This window comes from Ahaetulla prasina, chromosome 2, assembly GCF_028640845.1.
Source record: "Ahaetulla prasina isolate Xishuangbanna chromosome 2, ASM2864084v1, whole genome shotgun sequence".
Classification (NCBI taxonomy): Eukaryota; Metazoa; Chordata; class Lepidosauria; order Squamata; family Colubridae; genus Ahaetulla; species Ahaetulla prasina.
The window spans coordinates 14,033,621-14,059,441 of NC_080540.1; the positions used below are offsets into that span (position 1 = coordinate 14,033,621).

At 46.1% G+C, this 25,821-nt stretch overlaps 1 protein-coding gene across 1 annotated transcript in view; it reads left to right on the forward strand.

The window, feature by feature from the left end:
• SKIC2 (SKI2 subunit of superkiller complex) overlaps positions 1 to 25,821 on the forward strand; it is a 55,194-nt gene that overhangs the window by 2,375 nt on the left and 26,998 nt on the right. The window contains exons 3-15 of the mRNA XM_058172799.1: positions 2,162 to 2,271; positions 3,031 to 3,148; positions 6,573 to 6,687; positions 7,332 to 7,406; positions 10,336 to 10,389; positions 11,810 to 12,033; positions 14,387 to 14,536; positions 16,052 to 16,197; positions 18,386 to 18,532; positions 20,225 to 20,309; positions 21,472 to 21,578; positions 23,417 to 23,563; positions 25,045 to 25,144. Of these exons, the coding sequence (XP_058028782.1) occupies positions 2,162 to 2,271; positions 3,031 to 3,148; positions 6,573 to 6,687; positions 7,332 to 7,406; positions 10,336 to 10,389; positions 11,810 to 12,033; positions 14,387 to 14,536; positions 16,052 to 16,197; positions 18,386 to 18,532; positions 20,225 to 20,309; positions 21,472 to 21,578; positions 23,417 to 23,563; positions 25,045 to 25,144 (1,578 nt within the window). The remainder of the gene's footprint in view (positions 1 to 2,161; positions 2,272 to 3,030; positions 3,149 to 6,572; positions 6,688 to 7,331; positions 7,407 to 10,335; positions 10,390 to 11,809; positions 12,034 to 14,386; positions 14,537 to 16,051; positions 16,198 to 18,385; positions 18,533 to 20,224; positions 20,310 to 21,471; positions 21,579 to 23,416; positions 23,564 to 25,044; positions 25,145 to 25,821) is intronic.

Here is a 25,821-nt window from a genome sequence, read left to right on the forward strand (position 1 = left end):
CGCTGAGCTTGTCGATCAAAAGGTCAGCAGTTCAGCAATTCTAATCCCGAGTGCCGCGTAACGGGTGAGCTGACGTTAGTTGTCCCAGCTTCCGCCAACCTAGCAGTTCGAAAGCACGTAAAAAATGCAAGTAGCAAAATAGGGACCACCTTTGGTGGGAAGGTAACAGCATTCTGTGCGCCTTTGGCGTTTAGTCATGCTGGCCACATAATCACGGAGATGTCTTTGGACAGCACTAGTTCTTTGGCTTTGAAATGCCCCCTAGAGTCGGGAACGACTAGCACATATGTGCGAGGGGAGCCTTTACTTTTTATCCTCTCTCTCTGTCTGACAGCCAGCATGAAGTAGTAGGAAAGGTGTTGGGCTACGAATGATGAAATCCAATGTCTTAATTAATTTATTTATTAAATGTATTTGTCACCCATCTCACCATGAGATGACCCTGGGCGGCTTTCAGATCAACAATTCTAGTCCATATCTCAATTGTGGAGTCTCCCTGGAGGGTTTTGGGTCAGTCACTCTCAATCCAACCAATTTCCAATAGTGGACTTGGGAAGAATTAGGGGGAAAATGTGCAGTAAATTTAATCTTGAGCTCCCATTTAGTGAATTGTTATTCTAAGAAATCTAATGGCGTTTCCTTTGCAACACTATAGGTAGTCCTCGACTTAACAACAGTTCATTTACTGACCACTTTGTTGTGACCCAGGCCCAAGTAGGTAGTAATAAACTTAGTCCATGGAAAAACAAGCAAACTTTATTAAACTTTATTGAACAACGTCGTTCAACTCAAAAGTAAAACAAATGCCTCCCAACACAAATTCCTCAGTTATCTCGCAAACCTCGGTCCAATTAGGCAAACTGCCAAAGGCCCTTCCTGGCAAACGTCCAGAAGCCACAAAAACAAAGATGTAGACGAAGCAGAAGGAGAAGACACAGCTACAACGTTGTTTTCCGGCAAAGCTCAAACGCTGGTGCTAGTCTATTTTAAGCCTTATGGGAGGGGCCAATCATTTCTTGGCCCTACTCCTGAGTTGTCAGTTTGAGCTGCTCTTGCCTTCTGGTAGCTCTTCTCATGCGTGCATTAGGAACATACTCCTCCTGTTCCTCTGCCTCACTACTATCAGTTTCTGGAGGCTCTCACTTCCCGATGGCCCTGGCCCCACCTCAGCCTCATCGCTGTCCAACTCCGTTGCCAGCTCCGTACGCTGCTGACGGACCACAACACATTCAAAGTTAACAACGGTACTGAACAAAAACTGACTTATGACCATTTTTCACAGTTAGGACCCTTGTAGCATCCCCATGATCACGTGATCGAAATTCAAACACTTGGCAACTGGTTCATACTTAGGACCATTGTTGTGTCCCAAGGTCACGCGATCCCCTTTTTGCGACCTTCTGACAAGCAACGTCCATGAGGAAAGCCCGATTCCCTGAACAACCAGGCTACTAACTTATCAACGGCAGTGATTCACTTAACAATGGTGGCGAGAAAGGTCATAAAATAGGGCAAAACTCCCTTAACCAATGTTTCACTTAACAACAGGTTTTGGGTTCAATTGTGGTCTATGTCAAGGACTAACTGTATAGAAATGGTTTGCCACCGTCTTCTTCCACAATGTTTTTCTGTTTCCCAGTATAACCTATTGTCAGGGTTCCAAGTAACACCTTCAACAAAAGAAGACTCTGAGGCTTGAAATTTGAGCAACTGTATTAGAGATGTCATATTGGCACATCTGGGAAAACCCAAATCTGAAAGCTTCCAGGTTTTCCCCACCCATAGAAAAGTCCAAGTCCTGCCCAGCAACCACATGTCCATCACATGGCCCAATCAATGCACCGTCCCAACTGGAGATGCCTCCCAGTCACACCCCTCCAGGTGCAGGGCAAGATGTCCTTGACTTTCAGAGAAAGGAATGTTGTTAGGACTATATATCTCCCCTGCTCCATACAACCCCCCCTCCCAGTTTCCCACAGCACTAAACGTGGCAGGTCTGAAGGCCCAATGCAAAAGATGGCTTCCAGGCCTGGCACCTACAGCCCTGGAAATCTCTGAGAGTCTCTTGCCCCATAGCTTCTGAGCTGTAACAAAATATATTTTATGGATGGCGTTAAATAAGAAATGATACATCTTTCTTCTCTTTTGCCCACCTCCCCAGCTGCCACATGGGCTGCCCCCGTATGCTGAAGATCTGGCCTCGGAATTGGAGCAGCATTACCTCAACAGCCCAGAATGGCTTCCCATCCATGACTTTGAAAGGTCTCACAGGTGAGTCCCCGGCAGCCGGGATGGTTGCTTGCAGGTTGCAGTAGGAATGAGAAAAGCTCGGGGTGGGGTGAGTAAGGGGATCATCTGTAGCAGAAGGAGGGTCAAGGGGGGGAAATGGGACGACTCACCGCAGCCAGGTGGGTGTGACTTGGTGGGCGTAGCCACCTGAGTGCCGCCAGGAGGGCTTGCATGGGTCAACGTGGCCAGGTCAACGAGAAGGACTGGGTGCAGCGTTTCTCCAAATGGGGGGAGGCGAATCCACCCAGCCCTTCCCTTCCCTGCCAAACTTAGCAGAGAAACCTCTAGTCAGGAGGCAGAAAAAAGGAACATTTCTTCAAATTGAGGGTGGGGGGTGCCGGGGGGGGGGTGGGGGAATCCACCCCCTTTGCCTTTCAAATTTTGCCGCTTCCCTGTTTCCTGTTTGCCAGCACATCTCCGGGTAATTTTTGTTCTGGTGGGGAGCTGAGTTGACTTACATGTCCAGTTGCCAGGGCCGATTTGTTCTCTGCCCATCTGGTGCAAACCCCCCCCCCCACATGCCCAGCCACACCCATGTGGTTGTGTCTGTCTGGCCACGCCCACCCAGCCATCCCAAGTCATCTGCGCCGAGCTGGCTGCACCTGATCCTTCTCGTCAACCTGGCCACGCCTACCCATGGACACCTACCTGGCGGCACTCAGATAGCCATACCCACCTGGCTACAGTGAGTCATCATCGACCCGCCAAAATAATTTAACTCCACCTCTTGTCCTGAGGCAGGTTCTGGCCCCGAGAGAAGGATGTCCAATCACTCTTCGCACTGGAGGTCACACCTGTGCACTCCACCCTCCAGGCTGAACGCAATCCCACCACCGGGGAGCTGCTGGGTTTTAAAGAGGTGAGAGATGAGCTTTCTTTCCTTGCAGCCCCAAATAGCCCTTTGAGCAATGAGTTCTTCTAAGGCAGGGGTCTACAACCTTAAATACTCACAGAGCCATTTGGACCCGTTTCCCACAGAAAAGAAAACACCGGGAGCCACAAAACCTGGGTGGGTGTGGCCAACTCGATGTCACTCACTTCCATCAGTCACATGACCTCCCCCAGCCACGCCTACCCAGCCGGTCATTAGGGCAGAGAACCAGTTGTTAAAAAACACTGGGAACCACAAAATCCTTTTGACATCTCTCTCCCCTCCCTCCCCACGCTCTCTCCCTCTCTCTACCCCTCTCTCTCTCTGTATCTCTCTATGTCTCCCCCCCCCCGTATCTCTCTATGTCTCTCTCTCTCTCCCCTTCCCTTTGTATCTCTCTCTCCTCTCTCCTCTCTCTGTATCTCTATGTCTCTCTCCCCATATCTCTCTATGTCTCTCTCTCCCCGTATCTCTCTATGTCTTTCTCTCCTCTCTCTCTCTGTATCTCTCTATGTCTCTCTCTCTCCTCCCTTTTCTCTGTATCTCTCTCCTCTCTCCCCCCTCTCTGTATCTCTATGTCTCTCTCCCTCTGTATCTCTCTATGTCTCTCCCCTGTATCTCTATGTCTCTCTCCCTTCTCTCTGTATCTCTATGTCTCTCTCCCGCCCGTATCTCTATGTCTCTCTCCCCGTATCTCTCTATGTCTCTCTCCCCGTATCTCTCTATGTCTCTCCCGGTATCTCTCTATGTCTCTCTCTCTCTCTCTCCCTCTCTCTGTATCTCTCTATGTCTCTCTCCCCGTATCTCTCTATGTCTCTCTCCCCGTATCTCTATGTCTTTCTCTCCTCTCTCTCTGTATCTCTATGTCTCTCTCTCTCCTCCCTTTTCTCTGTATCTCTCTCCTCTCTCCCCCCTCTCTCTGTATCTCTCTATGTCTCTCTCCCCTCTGTATCTCTCTATGTCTCTCTCCCCTGTATCTCTCTATGTCTTCTCTCCCTCTCTGTATCTCTCTGTCTCTCTCCCCTCTGTATCTCTCTGTCTCTCTCCCCTGTATCTCTCTATGTCTTTCTCTCCCCTTCTCTCTGTATCTCTATGTCTCTCTCCCGCCCGTATCTCTCTATGTCTCTCTCCCCAGATCTCTATGTCTCTCTCTCCCCGTATCTCTATGTCTCTCCCGGTATCTCTCTATGTCTTTCTCTTTCTCTCCCTCTCTCTCCCTCTCTCTCTCTCTGTATGTCTCTATGTCTCTCTCTCTCCCCCCTTCTCTCTGTATCGCTCTCTCTCTGCTCTGGCCGCTTCTTCATTCCCCAACGTCGCCCTTCTTAGTCCAGGCAAGGAGTGACTGGGAGGGGAGGGTGAGGGGCGGGCCCAGCCAGTGGTGGGATCACCTGACAGAGCCACAGCAGAGGGCCCAAACAGCCGCATGCGGCTCTGGAGCCGCAGGTTGCTGACCCCTGTTCTAAGGGAAAAGGTGAACAGATGGTGCTGGCCAGGAGGCCCACTTTAAAAAAAAAAAAGGTTGGTGGCAGCAGCTGAGAACAGCAGTAATTAGACAATACAGGTACTCCTCAATTTACGACCACAATTGAGCCCAAAATATACCTTGCTCAGTGAGAAATTTGTTAAGTCAGTTTGGCCCCATTTTATGACTTCTCTCACCACCTTGGTTAAGTGAATCGCTGCACTTTTTAATTTAGTAACACAGCTGTTAAGTGAATCTTGGCTTCCCCATTAACTTGGCTTGTCAGAACGTCTCAAAAGATGGTCACGTGACCCCGGGACACTGCAATCGTCATAAACGTGAGTCAGTTGTCGAGCATCTCAGTGTAAATCATGGGACCACGGGGTTGCTGCCACGGGCAGAAGTGTGAAAAACAGTCGTAAGTCATCTTTTTCCAGTTCCGTTGTAACTTCGAACGGTCACTAAATGAAATGTCATAAGTCGAGGACTAACTGTAATGCAACAAGTAATCCTTGACTTACAACCGTTCATTTAGTGGCCGTTCAAAGTTACAGCGGCACAGGAAAAAGTGGCTTATGACCGTTTTTCACAGAACTGCAGAATATTATTATTATTTATTCATTCAATTTCTATGCTGCCCGTCTCGCTATCCACAGCGACTCTGTTTATTGCTAAGAGTGCAATAAAAATAGAAGTATAAAAAGACATTGTAAATTTAGGTACAATTACAAGAATTCAACAGACTAAAAAGAATCAAAGGTGTCGTGTCCCACTCCTCCGCTGACGGCCGGGTCAGGGAAATCCGAATCAGGCCTGCCTCTGCAGCTCTGCCAAAGTCCTAGCAAAGTCCTCAGGGCAGGTAGGAGACCAGAAAGTGACTTCAGCAAGATATGTTTAGACTTTGCCTGACTCAGAGAATGCCAGAAAGCAGATCCTTTATATAGGCCATGGGGTGTGGCTCCATGACTCAGCACTTATCCAGGCCTGCCCCTCCCTTCCTTCTGTTGCCTCCGCCTATCAAGTCTTCTGACACAAGGGTCACTCCAGTCTGCAGCTGTTGGTAATAGACCTTCCTCAGGCTCACATGCTGTGGAGGAGGGGGAGGGGTCTAGTTGCTCCGTTTGCCTGGGCATGGAGCCAGAGCTGGGGGCTGGAGATACTTCCTCCTCTTCAGCCTGTCTGGGCATGGAGCCAGGGCTGGGGCCGGGAAGCATACTAGAACATTCTTCAGCGTTCGGAAGCAGATAAGCAGACCCCGTCTGCGGTGAGAGCGGGCAAGAGACAACAAAGGGCTCACGCAGAGCAGGGAAGGGGTTTGATGTCTTCTCGTGTTAAAATACATGAGGAATGTACAGGCAAGCCCTTGACTTACAGCCGTTCATTTTACAACAGTTCAAAGTTACAACGACATTGAAAAAAAAGTGACTTATGACCGTTTTTCACAAACTCCAGCCTCAAAACACCTTTGCGGCATTTTATTGGCTACCGGTGGACATGGGGCATTGAGTGGTGGTGGGGGTTGAAGGAAAAAGTTAACATAAATCTTCGTGCACAGATTTCAGACTCCACATGGCTTTCTCTGCAATTACTGTCCCTGAGTAAAAGTTTGTTTTGAAATGCCAGTTGTTTCAAGAGTCCTGCTTTTCCTGAGAAGGCAGCTGAGGCAGATTAACAGAGTTGGAAGGAACCTTGTAGGTCATCTAGTCCAACCCCACCCACCCACCCCGCCCATGCAGGAGACCTTACATCATTTCTGAACAGACGGCTGTCCAATCTCTTCTTGAAAACTTCCAGTGATGAAGCTCCCACAACTTCTGAAGGCAAAGCTGTTCCATGCGTCGATTGCTGTCACTGTCAGAAATTTTCTCCTTATTTCCAGGTTGAACCTCTCCTTGATCAGTTTCCATCCCTTAATCCTTTACACTCTCCCTCTTTTGACTTCAATTCTAGGCACTTGTGGACAACACGGGATTATCAGCCAAGAATTCGCTTTCCTTCCAGCGAGCGCCTGGCCCTCCTTCCGAATCTCTGAGAGGCAGTGCCACCAACTACCCCTTCTGGCCAGGTGTGGGTCTCCCATTTCTGTTATCTGAGTTTATAACTTTGAATGCAGAACCATAAGCAGGAACAAACTTGAAATCAAGGAACAGTGTTTCATCCACTGTCGGGGGCTTTGGAAACTTTTTATGGGTTGTAGATCAGTGGTCCCGAACTTTTGAGGCTTAGTGGCCTGGTGGGGGGTGGTAAGAGAGGGGTATCGGGCCACGCTTGCGTGCACAGCTTGACTTGCACTAGTGGAGTTGCGCACGTGTGCGCACACACACCAGCCCGCCACTCACACAAGTCAAGCTCGTGCACCCCAGCCTGCCACTCACTCAGCCCAGCTCTAAATAGACCATGGGCCCAGTAGTGGGCTATTTGGGACCCCTGTTCCAGATCAATTAGTTGGCTTTTGTATTCTTCCCATATCTCTGATTTGGTTATAGAATGTGCATCTCCATTTTGCCCTTCAGGTAACTAAGCTCCAGACCAGGGGTCTCCAACTTTGGTCACTTTAAGACTTGTGGACTTCAACTCCCTGAGTTCCTCAGCCAGCTTTGCTGGCTGAGGGACTCTGGGAGTTGAAGTCCACAAGTCTTAAAGTGACCAAGGTTGGAGACCCCTGTTCCAGACCACTAATAATCTGCTCTTGTAACACAATCTCTCCAGGTGGGATTGATGAGCCAAGCTTGGAACTGATTAAGGCTCAAGAAGATAAGGAAGAGGACATTGATTTTGAGAAAGGTAATAATGTAAGCGTATCGCAGCCAACAGCTCTATTGTTTCAGTCCTGACTGTTCTGTTTTTTCGTAATGCCCTCTGCCCTCTGTTTGAGCAGATTCAAAAATGTAATTTATTCCATTTGCGACACTCAGAGATAGAGATGATAAGAAAACTGGGTCTGCACAAAAGAGCTCTGCCGTGGGATTATTTGTGTTCTCTGTTACGTGGGTAATTTATGATTTTATTAACAAAGAATGATAAGGATAAGACTCAGATGGAAATAATTGCCCAGAGACTCTTTTCTAGCGTTTAAAGAGTCGGGTAGCGCAGTAGTTAGAATGCAGTACCGCAGGCTAATTCTGCTGATTGCAGATTGCCAGCAGTTCAGCGGTTCGAATCTCACCAGGCTCAAGGGTGACTCAGCCTTCCACCCTTCCGAGATCGATAAAATGAGGACCCAGATTGTTGGGGGCAATTTGCTGATTCTGTAAACTTCTTAGAGAGGGCTGTGAAGTGGTATATAAGTCTTAAGTGCTATTGCTATTAAAACGAAAACTAAACTAAAGAATAGAGTGGTAGATTTATTTATTTTTTAATTAAAAAGTTTTTTACAAAAAATTTTACCCATACATCCCTTCCTCCTGCCACCAACCCTCACCCTTCCCTCTTCCCCCTCCCACCTTCACCCACTCCCCCCCCCAGACTTCCCAGAGCAATATACAAGGTATAATATCTAACAATCATAAGCTAGAATACACAAACTATCCATAGATTCCCATCCACCCCCTAGAACCTCAACTCCCCTTCTCCATAGTAAAGAAAAAGGGGAAAAAAAGGAGAAAAAAGAAAATATACAATACATTCTATTCATTCATAGGCTATTTGATAGTTCTTAATCCAATATTTGTTTTTAAAATAGTCGATCCATCTTCTCCTTTCCAATATACATCTTTCTTGTGAATAGTCTTTCTGGTACGCTGAAATTTCTGCCATCTCCAGTAAGTTCACTGCTTTTAGCGTCCAGTCTTCAATGATAAGCAAATGTTCCATCTTCCAATATTGCGCTGCCGGTAATCTAGCTACTAATATTTAATTTAAAATCAATTATGCCCTTAAATGTTATCTTCTTCTTCATAGTATTTTGTATAATCCACCAAATTTATATATCCACCATATATAATAATAAATAGTATCAGCCCAACCAGATCTCCAACATTTAAATTATAAATTCAAATACGTACACGCCAGTGTTTAGAATCTAGATACCATCTTTAAGTGGGCCTGCTCAGGGTGCCATCGACCAAACAATGTCAATTGGCGGCCCCCAGGGGGGAGAGCCTTCTCTGTGGCAGCACCGGCCCTTTGGAACGTGTTACCTCCGGGGTTACGCCAACTCCCCGACCTCCGAACCTTCAAGCGGGAATTGAAGACTTTACTATTTAATCGGGCAGGACTAGCCTAAGTGCATTTTAATTATAATTTTAAATTTTAAAGGGTTTTACATCGGTCTATGACCATTTTAGTTAATTAGGCCTATTAAATATTCGTTTTAAATTCGTTTTAAATTTGTTATTTATATTATGTATACTCTGTGTTTTTAATTTGGCTGTAAACCGCCCTGAGTCCTTCGGGAGAAGGGCGGTATAGAAATTAAATTATAAATAAATAAAATAAATAAATAAGACATTTTACAAAATTTTCCTCTTAAATTTTTAACTTACATAAATTTAACATTTAACCCAATCCCCTTTTATCATACAATTCTTAACTAATTCCATTTCTTATTCTATTTTTATCAACACCTTATATAACCCCTCAGTTTTTATCCAGAATAACTTAATTTTTAACAAATCCACCATATAGAATCAAATATCATTGCATTTAAATTCCAAATATCGTGGTAGATTTATTGATAGCATTTTAATCCATCTGAAAAATCCCTGGAGTGGTTTAGATCAGTGTTTCCCAACCATCATGTATGTGGAATACAGTTCCCGCAATACTAATAGAAGAGAATATTTATATCTAAGGGTTGAACTGCAGGATCCTTGGTGCTCTCTGAGCTTGGATGTTTTCTTGCAGATGTTTCACTGCTAAACTAGGTAGCACCAGTAGTGCTACGTTCCTATAATTCCAACAGTAGCTATGCTGGCTGTGGAATTCTGGGATTTGAAGTTTACACAGCTGCAGATGGTCAAGATTCGGGAACACCGGCTTAGATCCATTAATAAAGTGGACTATCCTTGACGTCAAGTTTGATGTTGTTTGTGTCTCGCCCAATCTCACCACAGCCGGGGCCTGCTTATCTGCTTCCGAACACGGAGGAATGTTCTAGTATGCCTCCCGGCCCCAGCCCTGACTCCATGCCCAGACAGGCTGAAGAGGAGGAAATACCTCCAGCCCCCAGCCCTGGCTCCATGCCCAGACAGGCTGAAGAGGAGGAAATACCTCCAGCCCCCAGCCCTGGCTCCATGCCCAGACAGGCTGAAGAGGAAGAAATACCTCCAGCCCCCAGCTCTGGCTCCATGCCCAGGCAAACGGAGCAACTAGACCCCTCCCCCTCCTCCACAGCATGTGAGCCTGAGGGAGGTCTATTGCCAACAGCTGCCGACTGGAGTGACCCTCGTGTCAGAAGACTTGATAGGCGGAGGCAACAGAAGGAAGGGAGGGGCAGGCCTGGATAAGTGCTGAGTCATGGAGCCACACCCCATGGCCTATATAAAGGATCTGCTTTCTGGCATTCTCTGAGTCAGGCAAAGTCTAAACATATCTTGCTGAAGTCACTTTCTGGTCTCCTGCCTGCCCTGAGGACTTTGCTAGGACTTTGGCAGAGCTGCAGAGGCAGGCCTGATTCGGATTTCCCTGACCCGGCTGTCAGCGGAGGAGTGGGACACGACAGACGTGGTGTCTTCTTGGCAACTGCTTTCATATTTTTTTCTTTCCCTCTCAGATTTGCTGACGGTGCCACCTGGATGGAAAAAAGGGGTGGAATTCACCAAACAAGGTATAGCAAAATCAAAGCGTCAATAGTAAAATGATAGTGATGAGTGCTACAACTAAGGGGAATGCAAATCATCTCAAGGTTGAAAGATTTTGTTTTTGTCTTCATTTCACTGTTGGAACGGTTTCAAGCACAGAGAGCTTCTGATCGGGTCAGAACATCCATATTCATAACATTCAGTTATTATAACCACCCAAACATATTAGGAACCTATAGCTGGAAAAATCCATTTAGCTCATATAGCGTACAGTAGTTGCCAAAATTGTGGAAACCTTTTGGGAAAAGTGTATTTTTGAGGTTTGATGGCTAATAACACCACCTTTTCTTTTCTTTTTTTGAGTTTCAAGATAATCCTATTCCACTGCTGGAATGGCCTGGGAATAGCCCAGACCTTAACCCAATTGAAAATCTATGGAGCAGAATAAAGAAATTTATTACTCAGAAGCGACCCAGTAATAAAACCCAGTTAATAGAAACAATCATTCAATCTTGGTTTCGCATTATAACAGCTGCAGAACTAAAAGACTTGGTTCGCTCCGTGGGAAGACGTTATAAGGCCGTAAATCATGCTAAAGGTTACCCAACTAAATATTAATTTTTGTATGTCTCGTTTTTCTGTGGTGATCATTTTTCTATATCTCTTTTTTTTCTACATATTTCACTTTTCTTCTTTATACTGTAACTGCTATTCTAATAGCAAATCCTTCATAAAAGTTATTGCATTACATTCTTAATTAAATTATCTTTCCATTGATATATAATTTTATGGTACTACTCCAAAAAAAAGTGGTGTTATTAGCTAGTTTTAGAAAATACACTTTTAGAATAGAATAGAATAGAATAGAATAGAATAGAATAGAATAGAATAGAATAGAATAGAATAGAATAGAATAGAATTTTTTATTGGCCAAGTGTGATTGGACACAGAAGGAACTTGTCTTTGGTGCATATGCTCTCAGTGTACATAAAAGAAAAGATACGTTCATCAAGAATCATAAGGTACAACCCTTAATGATAGTCATAGGGTACAAGTAAGCAATCAGGAAACCATCAATATAAATCATAAGGATACAAGTTACAGTCATACAGTCATAAGTGGAAGGAGATGGGTGATGGGAATGATGAGAAGATTAATAGTAGTGCACATTTAGTAAATAGTTTGACAGTATTGAGGGAATTATTTCTTTAGCAGAGAGATGGCGTTCGGCAAAAAACTGTTCTTGTGTCTAGTTGTCTTGGTGTGCAGTGCTCTATAGTGTCGTTTTTCCCCAAAAGGTTTCCACAATTTTGGCCACTATTATATCTCACCGTGCAAGTAACTTGGAATGAATAAGTAGGTTCTACTTAAAAGAAGCCCTAAGGATTTCTCCACTTCGGTTTCTGTTTAAAAGAGGATCAAATTTTGCTCCTTTTGCTTCTTCAGAGATCATGGCCTCCCCAGGATTGCTGAACTTAACCAATTTGCTGGGTGCACTGGACACCTTTGAGCTGGAGGCCTCCAGTGATGAAGAAGCCAAAGAGAAGACAGAGGAAGAGGAGAAGAGGAGGAAGAAAGGGAAGAATAAGGGAGCAAGGGAAGAAGAGATCCCTCCAGCAGAACCAGCACCATTGCACAGAGTGAACAGCTTGGAGGAACTGGTGCTTAAGGTAAGGATGTGTCTCTTTGCAGGTTTCCCTTCATGGGCATGCATGGTGATATGAGATGTAGGAGCCCAATGTCAGAAGAAAAGAGGAGACAAAGGTAGGGTATTATCGAGCTATAGAATGGAGCAGGCAACTTTGAGACTTGTGGACTAACTCCCAGAATTCTGGGAGTTGAAGTCCGCAAGTCTTAAAGTTGCCACGGTTGGAGACCCCTAGAATAGAGAACCTGGGGCTGAGACATAGGTGGCCTGCAGCTCCCAGCATCCTCCAGCTTTGGTCCAGCAAGATCTGCAAAACTCTAGAGCTTGGGCATATCAGTGGGCAGGTGAACTCAGCTCTGGCGCACATGCGCATGCTGGCCAGCTGATTTTCAGGCCTTCTGGGTACACCAGAAATAGGGAAATAGGAGGGCCTTGGGGGGGAGGGGGGAAAGGCCCGTTTTTTGTTGTCCCCAGCCTCCAGGGCCTCTCTTGGAGTCTGGGGAGGGCGAAAACGGCCTTCGCCACCCCCTTGGAAGCCGAAAGTGGCCCATTTGCCAACTTCCGGTCCCACTGAAACAAGCAAAGCCTCATCCGTGGGATACAGGCAGCATGGAAAACCACGCCTGCCTCCAGTCTGCAGAAAAACTCTTCTCCATGGAACCAGGCCCTGGTGCTCAAAAGGTTTGGAGAGGGGAGAGACACTGCTCTAGAGCAAGGGTCTCCAAACTTGGCAGCTTTAAGACTTGGGGACTTCAACTCCCAGAATTCCTCAGCCAGGCAATCCTTGCTCTAGAGAAAGGGGGAAAAGTGAACCTGGGATAATGGGTGTCGGGACTGTCGTGTCCCACTCCTCCGCTGATGGCCGGGTCAGGGAAATCCGAATCAGGCGTGCCTCTGCAGCTCTGCCAAAGTCCTAGCAAAGTTCTCAAGGCAGGCAGGAGACCAGAAAGTGACTTCAGCAAGATAAGGTAGACTTTGCCTGACTCAGAGAATGCCAGAAAGCAGATCCTTTATATAGGCCATGGGGTATGGCTCCATGACTCAGCACTTATCCAGGCCTGCCCCTCCCTTCCTTCTGTTGCCTCCGTCTATCAATTCTCCTGAAGCGAGGGTCACTCCAGTCCGCAGCTGTTGGTAATTGACCTTCCTCAGGCTCACATGCTGTGGGGGAGGGGGAGGGGTCTAGTTGCTCCGTTTGCCTGGGCATGGAGCCAGGGCTGGGGCCGGGAGGCACTTCTTCCTCTTTGGCCTGTCTGGGCATGGAGCCAGGGCTGGGGCCAGGAGGCATGCTAGGACATTCCTCAGCGTTCGGAAGCAGATAAGACGGGCCCGGCTGCGGGGAAAGCGGACGAGGCACAACAGGGACCAGCTGGTTTTTCTGAACAGGGATGGCGGGGAAAGGAGTAAGCTGTTAAGAAGTAAAACAATTGGAGCCAATGCTTGGAGATGTATTGGTTGTCTTCTAATATCAGGATAAATCATTGCCATTATGAAGAGAAGATGCCTTTTCTTTTACCGTATTTTTCGTAGTCTAAGACGCACCAGAGTATAAGACGCACCTTAGTTTTTGGGGAGGAAAATAAGAAAAAAGCTGATTGGCAGGTGGATCGGCCTCCCGGAATACCCCCAATCAGCTGTTCCCAGAGATGAATTTTAGCAACAGGTTCCTTGGTTGTGAGCTCTGTGCCTTGCTTTTTTTTTTTTTTTTTTGCTTTTTGTTCCTGCCTCTGAAACTTCTGAAACTCAGTTTCAGAAAAAGCTTTTTTTTCTGCCTCTGAAAGTTTCTGAAACAGCTTCAGAAAAAAAGCCTCTGAAGCTCTAGTTGGGGGCTTCTTTTCTGAAGTTTTTTTTCTGATGCTTTTTTCAGCCTCTGAAACCTCCATTTGAGAAGCTGGGAGGGGCTACATTCGGAATATAAGACGCACACAGATTTTCACCCTCTTTTTTGGGGGAAAAAGGTGCGTCTATACTCTAAAAAATACGGTACTATATACGGTACTCGAACTATTAACTCGTCGTGATTCCAGTTTGTTTTGAAGGTCTCCTGAAACAAGTTAGCAGTGTCAACTAGGAAGCTTTTGAGGAGCAGAAGCAAAGAGAATGCCTTTAAATCAGGGGTCTCCAACCTAGGCAACTTTAAGACTTGTGGACTTCAACTCCCAGAATTCCTCAGCCAGCTTTGCTGGCTGAGGGATTCTGGGAGTTGAAGTCCACAAGTCTTAAAGTTGCCTAAGTTGGAGACCCCTGCTTTAAATGTTTCCATTTTATGAACCTTGCTATAAACCAACATGGTTTGGAAACGCTATGTTAGCTCTGGAAAGCAGCTTGGGAGGATTCCATAATTAACTGCTTTGGCCTGTCTCCCTTGTTCTCAGGAGGTGACACCCGTCCCCAAATCAGCCCCACAGGCTGCGCCTGCCCCTGCACCTGCCACAGTGCCCCCTAAAGAACAGTGGGCTATCCTGGTCGATGTAAGCTCCCCCGTGGACGATTTCTACAAGCTAATTCCTGATCCAGCCTTCAAGGTAAACCACCAGTTGTCAGCTATCCCATTGGTGTATGCGGGTGGGGGGGACTCCTGGGATATAATTTTACAAAGGGTATAATTTTACTGATAGATCCGTGTAGGCACGGAAGAAGCAAAGCCAATTCTAAAGGTTCCCACAGAGACCCCCAAACGTGCTTGTTTTGTTTTTCAAAAGGCAACTGGACTTTCTTGTTTTTTCTTTGAAGATGTTTCGCTTCTCATCCAAGAAGCTTCTTCAGCTCTGACAGGATGGTGGGGAATGGAAGGGGTTTATACCCCTTGCAGACAGTTGGTCATTTGCATTCTTTTTTTTATTTTAATTTTTATTTCTCATAAACATGTCATAAATGTATAAATCTCTTATCCATTTTTAATCATACATATTCTCTTTACACTGTCATATTAGTTCATTCTTCATACTAAAAAAATTACGTTTTGCATTCTTTTGGAGAGCCGTTGAGGCCACTTGGAGGTTTATCTGTCCTCGGGGTGACTTGAATAGTGCAAATGGGCGTGGAGCCTTCTGAGAACTGCTGAAAGGACAGTGTCGTAGACTGGAGATAGATGACTACTCAGGTGACCCTGAGAACACAGATAAACCTTCGAGTGGCCTCAACGACTCCCTAAAAAGATGCAAATGACCAGCTGCCTGCAAGATATACAAATCCTTCCCTTCCCCACCATCCAGTCAGAGCTGAAGAAACTTCTCAGATGAGAAGGGAAACATGAAGAAAAACATGAAAGTCCAGTTGCCTCTTGAAAAAAAAAGCGCCTTTGGAACAACCGTGACTGAGAATCTCCATAGACGTTCCCACAGAGAGTTTCAAGGCTTCCTACTGTCCATTGTTCTCCAATCCAACACTTTCTTTGTCAGTTGGAAAACAGTCTGTGCCGTTCAAAGAGTTCCCATAAAGTAGTGAAGGAACTTTTACAGGGCCCAGTTGGCTCGCTCCTCCCAACTCTCCCCAAGGACTTCGTCCCCTCCCTCAACATGATTACAGGGACCATTTGATCTTCGGTTTGAGATGCAAGTCAACACAGACTCATCCCCAACAGCCTCTGCCCGTCTTTCAACAGTGAAGGGACACAAGGCAGAAAAACATCGCGCAGCCAAGAAGGCTCATTTGGTGACCCTGAGGAGGACACAGATAATAAACCTCCAGGTGGCCTCAGCGTCTCTCTAAAAAGAATGCAAATGACCAGCTGTCTGCAAGGAATATAAATCCTTCCATTCCCCCACTATCCAGTCAGAGCTGAAGAAGCTTCTTGCATGAGAAGCGAAACGTCTTCAAAGGAAAAAAAAAAAACCAAGAAAGTCCAGTTGCCTCCTGAAAAAAACACCTTTGGGTCCCATCCCCCACTTTCCATTTCGGTTGTCAATCTGCGAGGGAAACGGCAAGCAGGATTAGAATCCGAATCAACTTTGACACCAGTTCTGTTGGGCTGCTGGGAATGGAGAGCCGCGTGTTGATAAACTAAATTTTCCTTTTTTTTCCCCCTCCACCCCACCCAGTGGCCTTTTGAGCCCGACGTATTCCAGAAACAGGCAATTCTCCACTTGGAGAAGCATGATTCAGTCTTTGTCGCCGCCCACACCTCTGCGGGAAAGACTGTCGTAGCTGAGTATGCCATTGCTCTGTCGCAGAAGCACATGACGCGGTGAGGATATCCTTGTTTCCTATGTCAGTTTTGTGTTTTAGGCTTTCAAATCATCTTCTTGATCCAAATGCACTTTTTTTTTCATCCTAGCATTTTGCCTGCAAATTCAGGGTCCTCCATATTTTTTTCTTCCAGATCAATCAAGTTTGGTCTATTTGTTCCAATAGGAGTTGAGCTCTGTCCCTTGAGCCTGATGTCATGGGCTGAGAGATAACGATTGGCCCAAACTCACCCAGCCTACTTTCGTGCCCAAGGTGGGACTAGAACTCACAGTTAGAAACCAGGTGCCTTAACCCCTAGACCAAACCCCTTGATCCAAATGCACATGATGGGTGCAAAGGATTGGGTGTTCCCCCCCCCCATCCTAATGAGCTTTAACTCTGCATTCTTTATGTAGGTGGTTTGTATTGTTTTGGTACTATTATTGCTATTTATTCCAATTATTTATAATTAACTCAATCAGATTTTTCTCCCTTTTATCTTTGTTGTTGATTGCTGTTGAAGAAGGTTAGGTTACTCTTCACTTGATACCTAAGATACCGGCAGCTTAAATTTGTAACATTCCCGTTAGCCTTTATAATGATATTCTTAACATCTGTTATGGGGAGGTGTTTGGGACTATCTAACGTACAGCTATTCAGGAGTTGTGAAACCTTTGCTAACCCAGCCAGCATGGCCAAGGTGGACAGGAGTTTTATCCCAGTGGCATCTGGATTATCACAGATTTTCCTTCTTAGCAATTAACTTAACATTTAAAATAACAGAGTTGGAAGGGACCTTGGAGGTCTTTTAGTGCTTAGGCAGGAAACCCTACACCACTTCAAACAAATGGTTATCCAACCTCTTTAAAACTTCCAGTGTTGGAGTATTCACAACTTCTGGAGGCAAGTAGTTCCACTGATTGATAGTTCTCACTGTCAGTTAGAACAATTTGAGAGGCATCAGTCAGGAAGCCTTTTATGTCAGCCTGTTTATGAATAGAAGGACAGGTAATCCTTACTTAACAACTGGTTGCTTAGCAACTGTTCAGCGTTATGATGGATCTCCCCAGCACTATTTACGACCCGATTCCAAAGTTCCACTAGTTGAAACCCCCCTCCCAACAGTCACATGATCACATTTATAGCACTTGCCAGTCAACTCATATTTACCAGTCTTTGCAACGTCCCACAGTCAGGTGACCACAATTTTTAATGGTTTTTGCCAGTTTCCAGCATTTATTTCCAATTTGGGGCAAAAAACACCCATTGGTGAAAACAGAGTTGTTTAAAGACTATGGGATTTGTTTAACAACCTTCCACAAAAAGGGTCATGAAATCAGCTGTGGTCAGGTGGTGACCATAATTCCTGGCTCAAATAGAATTCTTCATTGGCCAAGTGTGATTGGACACACAAGGAATTTGTCTTTGGTACATATGCTCTCAGTGTACATAAAAATAAAAAATAAAATCTGTTCGTCAAGAATCATAAGATACAACACTTAGTGATAGTCATGGGATACTAATAAACAGTCAAATTATACTAGAAAACAATAAAAACAATATAAGTTGTAAAGATACAACCAACGTGGATATAGCCATAAGTGGGAAGAGATAGGTACTAATAAAAAGGACGGGAAGAATACGGTCAAAGGTCGAGGACTCTCTGTACTTAGAAGATTCTCTTCCTCCTGCATATATTATAAGTGTTCCTAATCTCAACTTTAGCAATTTGAAGATGCATGGAGTTCAACTCCAAGAATTCTGGGAGTTGAAGTCCACTTATGTCCAAGTTGCCAAGGTTGAGAAACAATAAAAAGGTAAAGGTTCCCCTCGCACATACATGCTAGTCGTTGCCGACTCTAGGGGGCGGTGCTCATCTCCGTTTCAAAGCCGAAGAGCCAGCGCTGTCCCGAGACATCTCCGTGGTCATGTGGCCGGCATGACTCAATGCCAAAGGTGCACGGAACGCTGTTACCTTCCCACCAAAGGTGGTCCCTGTTTTTTTTACTTGCATTTTTACATGCTTTTGAAACTGCTAGGTTGGCAGAAGCTGGGACAAGTAACGGGAGCTTCACCCTGTTACATGGCACTAGGGATTCGAACCGCAATATCCTCATTAAAAAAAAAAAAAGGTGGTTCTTCAGATTATTTTAGAGTTTGGAATCTTCCAAATACCTCATTCTTTCCCCCTCTGCCTCCTTTTGCAGCACCATCTACACGTCCCCAATCAAAGCGCTTTCTAACCAGAAGTTTCGGGATTTCAAGAACACCTTTGGGGATGTTGGCTTGTTGACAGGAGATGTGCAGCTGCATCCGGATGCCTCCTGCCTCATCATGACAACCGAGATTCTCAGGTGAGGGCTAGGCCGAAGAGAGAAGGCCGTCTCTCAATACAAGGGGGCTGTCGTGTCCCACTCCTCCGCTGACGACCGGGTCAGGGAAATCCGAATCAGGCGTGCCTCTGCAGCTCTGCCAAAGTCCTAGCAAAGTTCTCAAGGCAGGCAGGAGACCAGAAAGTGACTTCAGCAAGATATGTTCGACTTTGCCTGACTCAGAGAATGCCAGAAAGCAGATCCTTTATATAGGCCATGGGGTGTGGCTCCATGACTCAGCACTTATCCAGGCCTGCCCCTCCCTTCCTTCTGTCGCCACCGCCTATCAATTCTCCTGAAGCGAGGGTCACTCCAGTCTTTAGCTGTTGGTAATTGACCTTCCTCAGGCTCACATGCTGTGGGGGAGGGGGAGGGGTCTAGTTGCTCCGTTTGCCTGGGCATGGAGCCAGAGCTGTGGGCTGGAGGTACTTCTTCCTCCTCAGCCTGTCTGGGCATGGAGCCAGGGCTGAGGCCGGGAGGCATACTAGGACATTCCTCAGCATTCGGAAGCAGATAAGAAGGCCCCGGCTGCGGTGAAAGCGGGCGAGACACAACAGGGGCCGGCAGGATGGCTGGAAGGTACGATGAGGCATGAAAGTCTGTGGAGATTCTCAGTCATCCAGGTCATGGTTGTCTCAAAGGTGTTTTTTTCAGGAGGCAACTGGGCTTTCTTGTTTTTTCTTTTGAAGACATTTCGCTTCTCATCCAAGAAGCTTCTTCAGCTCTGACTGGATGGTGGGGAATGGAAGGATTTATATTTCTTGCAGACAGCTGGTCATTTGCCTCCTTTTAGAGCAGGGATTTCAAACTCGAGGCCCACGGGCCGGATTCGGCCCATGAGGCCGCCCTGAAAACAACAAAGGATCGGCCCATGGTGATTCTGCCAGCGAAAATGGAGCTCGGGTGGGCCGTGGGCAGCCCTCCCAAAGTCCGTTTTCACTGTCAGAGGGTTGCAGGCGACCGTTGCTGCCAAAAACAGAGTTCAGAAGCCCATTTTCGCTAGCAGAGCACTCAGACCCCCACAGTCGCCCCCCCTCCACCCATGAATGATATCGAGCTGGGCACGCCCCCTGGCCATACATGCCCTGCCGCCTCCTGAGGTCAAACATAACCCTTAATCGGCCTTCAATGAAATTAAGTTTGACACCCCTGTTTTAGAGGGTCCTTGAAGCACTTGGAGGTTTATCTGTGTCTCAGGGTCACCCGAGAAGTGCAAATGGTTCTTGTAGTCTGCAACTTTTCCTCTGGAAATCCAGCTGTCTGCAAAGAATGCAAATGAACAGCTGGCTGCGGGGAATATAAATCCTTCCATTCCCCACTATCCTGTCAGAGCTGAAGAAGCTTCTTGGATGAGAAGCGAAACTTATTTTAAAAAAAAAATTAGACAGTCCAGTTTCCTCCTGAAAAAGCACCTTTGGAACAAACTTGACCTGGTTGATTGAGAATCTTTACAGACTATCTGTAGCTGTATTTGCCAGTTCTGTTTTCCTTTGAAGGCAGGATTCCCCATCAGCCAGAACTAACTTTTTCTGGTTCAGACGCCTTTCTCAGACTGAAATTCCTTCATACTTTCATAGTTAAGCAGGGCCAAACTGACAAGCCAAATCTTTTTAGTTGTTTTACAACGATAACGCTGTCTTAGAAATACCATTTTCTTTTTTCTTACTTGCAAAGGTCTATGCTCTATAATGGCTCCGATGTCCTCAGAGACCTAGAGTGGGTGATCTTTGATGAAGTGCATTATATTAATGATTCTGAGGTAAGAGAAAAAAACCAAGGACGAAAACACGGAAAAAATCAGGGCCTGAGCAGTCCTGAGGTATTTAGTTTGGGTTGATGGAAATTCATTGGCTTCTAGAATGTTCTTCAGATGGTCTTCAATCAACTGCCCTCTTTCTGTTTCTCAACACAGGTAGTCCTCGACTTACAACAGTTCATTTAGTGACTGTTCAAAGTTACAACGGCTTTGAAAAGTAGTGACATGACCCTTTTTGACACTTACGATCTTTGTAGCGTTCCCCATGATTGTGTGATCAAAATTCAGATGCTTGGCAATTGGGTCATGCTTATGATGGTTGCTGTATCTTAAGGACCCTTTCGTGACTTTCCAACGAGCAAAGTCAGTGGCCAGATTCACTTAGCAACCTATCGATTGCAGTGATTCTCTTAACAACGGTGGCAAGAAAGGTCGTATAATAGAGCAAAGCTCACTCAACAAATGTTTTGCTCAACAACAGAAATGTTGGGCTCAATTATGGACGTAAGTCGAGGATTACCTATACAGAAGGGGAAATACTTAGGTCCTTCATTGCTCTGCAATAAAAGTGAGAGAAAGTATGGGTCAAAAGCCCATACTTTTGATATATCCCTTATTTATGGAAGGACAGTGTTTTAAGTGCTCCTTGGTCAGGATTTTGCATTTTCCCTTCATTCCTTTTATTGGACCACAGCCAGTGGTGGAATTCAGCCGGTTCACATTGGTTCAAGCGAACCAGTTGTTAAATTATCAAAGCCCGACTATCAAAGTGGATCCTAGGCGCTGTGCTGCAATGGAGAAATGGGAAACGGAGCTGCCAGCACAAGGGAAGGAAAAGGCCACTTTGCTCCTTCCCTCATGCCGACCACTGGAGAAATGTTTCCCGTTTCTCCATTGCAGCGCAGCGCCCAGTATCCACTTTGATAGTGGGGGGATGGGAACCGAACAACTGGTTTGCCCAGGGTCAGGTTGGACGTCATGGGAGGTTCGTCCCGCATATGCGACAGAGCTGGAGGACAGGGATGGGCCACGCCTCCCACGACAGCCAACCTGACCCTGGGCAAACCGGTTGTTAAATTATTTAAATCCCACCACTGATCACAGCGGAAAGACATCCTTCTTCACACGCTCAGGGGCATTCTTCTCTTTCTTTTCTCCTCCTCAGCGCGGTGTGGTTTGGGAAGAGGTCCTCATCATGTTGCCAGACCACGTAAACATCATTTTGCTGAGTGCCACCGTCCCCAACACCCTGGAGTTTGCTGACTGGATTGGGTGAGCAGAAACTTAGTCCTGCAGCTCATCTGAGGCCCCCTCCATGCTTTCAGATGCTTCTGTGACACGAAGGCATCTCCCTTCCTCTCTTGTGGGTTCTGATTATGGAATGAGAACATCTAGAAGCCATAATGCAGCTCCCAGCGGCCTTTACTCTAGCAATCTGTCTAGTCCCCTTTAGAAGGCAATTGAGTACTGGAATGGAGAAGATGGATTGATTATATTCAAAACAAATATCAGACTAAGAAGTACTAAATAGCTTATGAATGAATAGAAAGTAAAAATTGTATTTGTATATTTTTCTTTATGTAAAAGGGGAGTTAAGGCTCTAGGGGAGGGATGGGAGTTTATGGATAGTTAGCGTATTCTAGCTTACGATTGTTATATGTTATACCCTGTATTTTGCTCTGGGAAGTCCGGGGGGGTGATTGGGGGGGGGGGAAGGAGGGAGAGGGGAGGCATTTGTGTAAAACTTTTTAATAATAATAAAAAAAAGACGGCAACTGAGCCAGAAGTTGGCAATATACAGGGAGTCCTCAACTTACAACAGTTCAATTAGTGACGGTTCAAAGTTAGAACAGCACTGATAAAAGTGACTTACGACCGCTTTTCACAGTTACAATCTTTGCGGCATCCCTATGATAAAAATTCCGGATGCTTGGTAACTGGGTTCATATTTATGACCATTGGTGTGTCCCAGGGTCACATGATCCCCTTTTGTGACCGTCTGACAAGCGAAGTGAAGGGGGAAGCCGGATTCACTTAACAGTCGGGTTACTGACTTATCAACTGCAGCGATTCATTTAACAAGTGAGGTAAGAAAGGTCGCAAAATGGGACAAAACTCACTTAACCAATGCCTCGCTTAGCAACAGAAAGGTTGGGCTCAATTGGCGGTCATAAGTCGAGGACTGCCTGTAATCTTTGTGGATCAAAGCTCTCACAGTGTCCTTGGGAAGGCCATCCATCAAAACAAAAATTCAGAATTAAAAATAGGCCTCGAATCATGTGGGACTGCATTTCCCAGTCACACGTGATCACCTTTCGTAACCACCTCACCAGCTAAATCAATGGAAAAGCCAGATTCACTTAACAACCGCGTTGCTAACTTAACCCCTGCAGTAATTCACATCACTGTGGCAAGAAAGGTCATAAAATGGGGCAAAACTCACGACGACTGTCTGACTTAGCGACAGAAATGTTGGCCTCAATTGTGGTCATAGGAGCCGCGGTGGCACATTGGTTAGAATGCCGTACTGCAAGCTAATTCTACAGGCTGCCGGCTGCCAGTAATTCGGCAGTTCGAGTCTCACTGGCTCAAGGTTGACTCAGGCTTCCATCCGGTCAGTAAAATGAGGACCCAGATTGTTGGCGGGGGGGGGGGGGAATAGGCTGACATTGTAAGCTGCTTAGAAAGGGCTATAAAGCATTGTGAAGCGGTATATAAGTCTTGACTGCTATTGCTGTAAGTCTCAGACTGCTTACCATGTTTCCCCGAAAATAAGACCCTGTCTTATATTTTTTTGAACCCCGAAATAAGCGCTTGGCCTTATTTTTGGGGAGGTCTTATTATTTTGGGGCACATGGAGCAAGATGGGGCTCCTCTTGCCATCTTATCTGATTTCCAGCTCTGGAATCAGACATTTTTTGGGAGGGCTTATTTTCAGGGGGAGGCTTATTTTAGTGCATGCACTCGAAAGCCCAATTGGGCTTATTAATCAGGGGATGTCTTATTTTCAAGGAAGCAGGGTATTTGTTCTCTGAACAGCACAGTTTTGGAGAGGGGAGGGAAGAGCTCACCAATAATAACACTGTTTGGGGGATTCCTGCTTTTGACAGGCGAATCAAGCGGAAGAAGATTTATGTGATCAGCACACTGAAGCGCCCTGTTCCACTGGAGCATTATCTGTACACGGGAAATAGCCAGAAGACGCAGAACGAGCTCTTCCTGCTGGTGGACGCCCGTGGGACATTCCTTACAAAGGGGTAAGCTGAAGATTGACAGCGGATCCCTTATAATACCTTCCATACTTCCACAAGGATTAAAGCTATCTTTGTTAATGGTTTTTTTTTAAAGTGCCTCAGTCTCTTGTTTCTGAACTTCGTGGGGCTTTGCCAAGAAAAGCCTTTGGCAGGGTGCCAAAGAAGACACAGGTTTGTTATAAGGCCGAAGGACTTTTTCTGAAGGATTTGTTTTGGAATTAATTTGGACTAAGCTGAGAATGAAATAATTCTCAGCTGTTCTAATAAACTACGTTTGTTTACGACTGATTGTGTCTGGTAACGCCTTCGACATGACCTGAGTTTAACTCAATAGAATCATCTATTACAACGTCCTTCCTGTCGAAGACTATTTCAGCTTCAATTGCAACAATACACGAGCACACAATAGATTTAAGCTTAATGTTTACTGCTCCAATCTTGATTGTAGAAAATATGACTTCAGTAACAGAGTTGTTAATACTTGGAATATACTACCTGACTCTGTGATCTCTTCCCAAAATCCCCGAAGCTTCAACCAAAAACTGTCTATCGACCTCACCCCATACCTAAGAGGTCTGTAAGGGGCGTGCATAAGAGCACAAGCGTGCCTACCGTTCCTGTCCTATTGTTTCCTTTCGTTATATCCAATTAATATAGTTACTATATACTCATACTAATATATATGCTTATATATTGTTTAGTTATTTCATGCTTGTATATTATACTGTGTGACAAAATAAATAAAATAAAAAAATAACTACTTGGGCCTAGGTCACAACAGAGCATTTGGGGTGAAGTTGGAGCAATAAAGGGGAGTTTGAACTATCAGCTGGCTGTGTTGCCTCCATGCCTTGCCCTGGGTCATCACAGGTTTCTCTCAAAGCATCCCTCCTCCCAACCTCCCCCTCCCTTGAGTTCACGGCAGCTGATACTGATTGGTTGCAAAGCGCAAGCGAGAGGTGTCAGCTGACAGGTTCCCTGAGTTTGGGCTCCAACACGAGACCAAAAGCTCAAAAGACTAAATCTGTGGTCCCAATGACCAACCCAGATTGGATCTTTTTTCCTTTTTATATCTGGTTATATCTGGTTAATCGGCAGTGAATAATTCAAGGTAGTCAGGCCAAGATTTTTTTTTTATAGCATAGGAAAAAAATGTGCCGCCTAGGCCAGGGGTTGGCAACCTTAAGCACTCAAAGAGCCACAAAGGTCCTAACCGGAAGACCCCGTTCAATTCTGGAGCCGACCAGAAGTCTGGTTCCCCAGTCATAGTCTCCTCCTAGCGCTGCATCCTTTTTCCTCTACCAGTCCTGACTGAAAGCCCTCTCAATTGTGGAGCCAACCAGCCACAGGGAGCCACAGCAGAGGGATGAAAGAGCCACATGCGGCTCCAGAGCTGCGGGTTGCTGACTCCTGACCTAGGCGTTCTGTATTATAAATGTAATAATCTCCCTTTAATGTGTTGCCTTCCTCTGATGTCCTTTCAGGTATTATGATGCTGTAGATGCCAAAAAGGACCGAACTAGCAAACACTCCCAGACCTTTGGGGCCAAACAGCCAATGCATGCAGGAGCCGGGCCAGGCCAGGTGAGCTGAATTAAGTTAGATATGAGGAGGGGTGTCGTGTCCCACTCCTCCGCTGACGGCCGGGTCAGGGAAATCCGAATCAGGCTTGCCTCTGCAGCTCTGCCCAAAGTCCTAGCAAAGTCCTCAGAGTAGGCAGGAGACCAGAAAGTGACTTCAGCAAGATAAGTTCGACTTTGCCTGACTCAGAGACTGCCAGAAAGCAGATCCTTTATATAGGCCATGGGGTGTGGCTCCATGACTCAGCACTCATTAAGGCCTGCCCCTCCCTTCCTTCTGTTGCCTCCGCCTATCCAGTCTTCTGATGCGAGGGTCACTCCAATCAGCAGCTGTTGGAAATAAACTTTCCTCAGGCTCACATGCTGTGGAGGAGGGGTCTAGCTGCTCCGTTTGCCTGGGCATGGAGCCAGGGCTGGGGCCGGGGGGTGCTCCCTCCTCTGCAGCCTGCTTGGGCATGGAGCCAGGGCTGGGGCCGGGAGATGCTCCCTCCTCAGCCTGTCTGGGCATGGAGCCAGGGCTGGGGCCGGGAGGACATTCTTCAGCATTCGGAAGCAGATAAGCAGACCCCGGCTGCGGTGAGAGCGGGCAAGACACAACAAGGGGTTTGTGTCAGTGGACAAAATATGAGTAAATGGGTTAATCTTTCCCTTTTCTGACATTAAAAAGTCAGTTAAAATAAC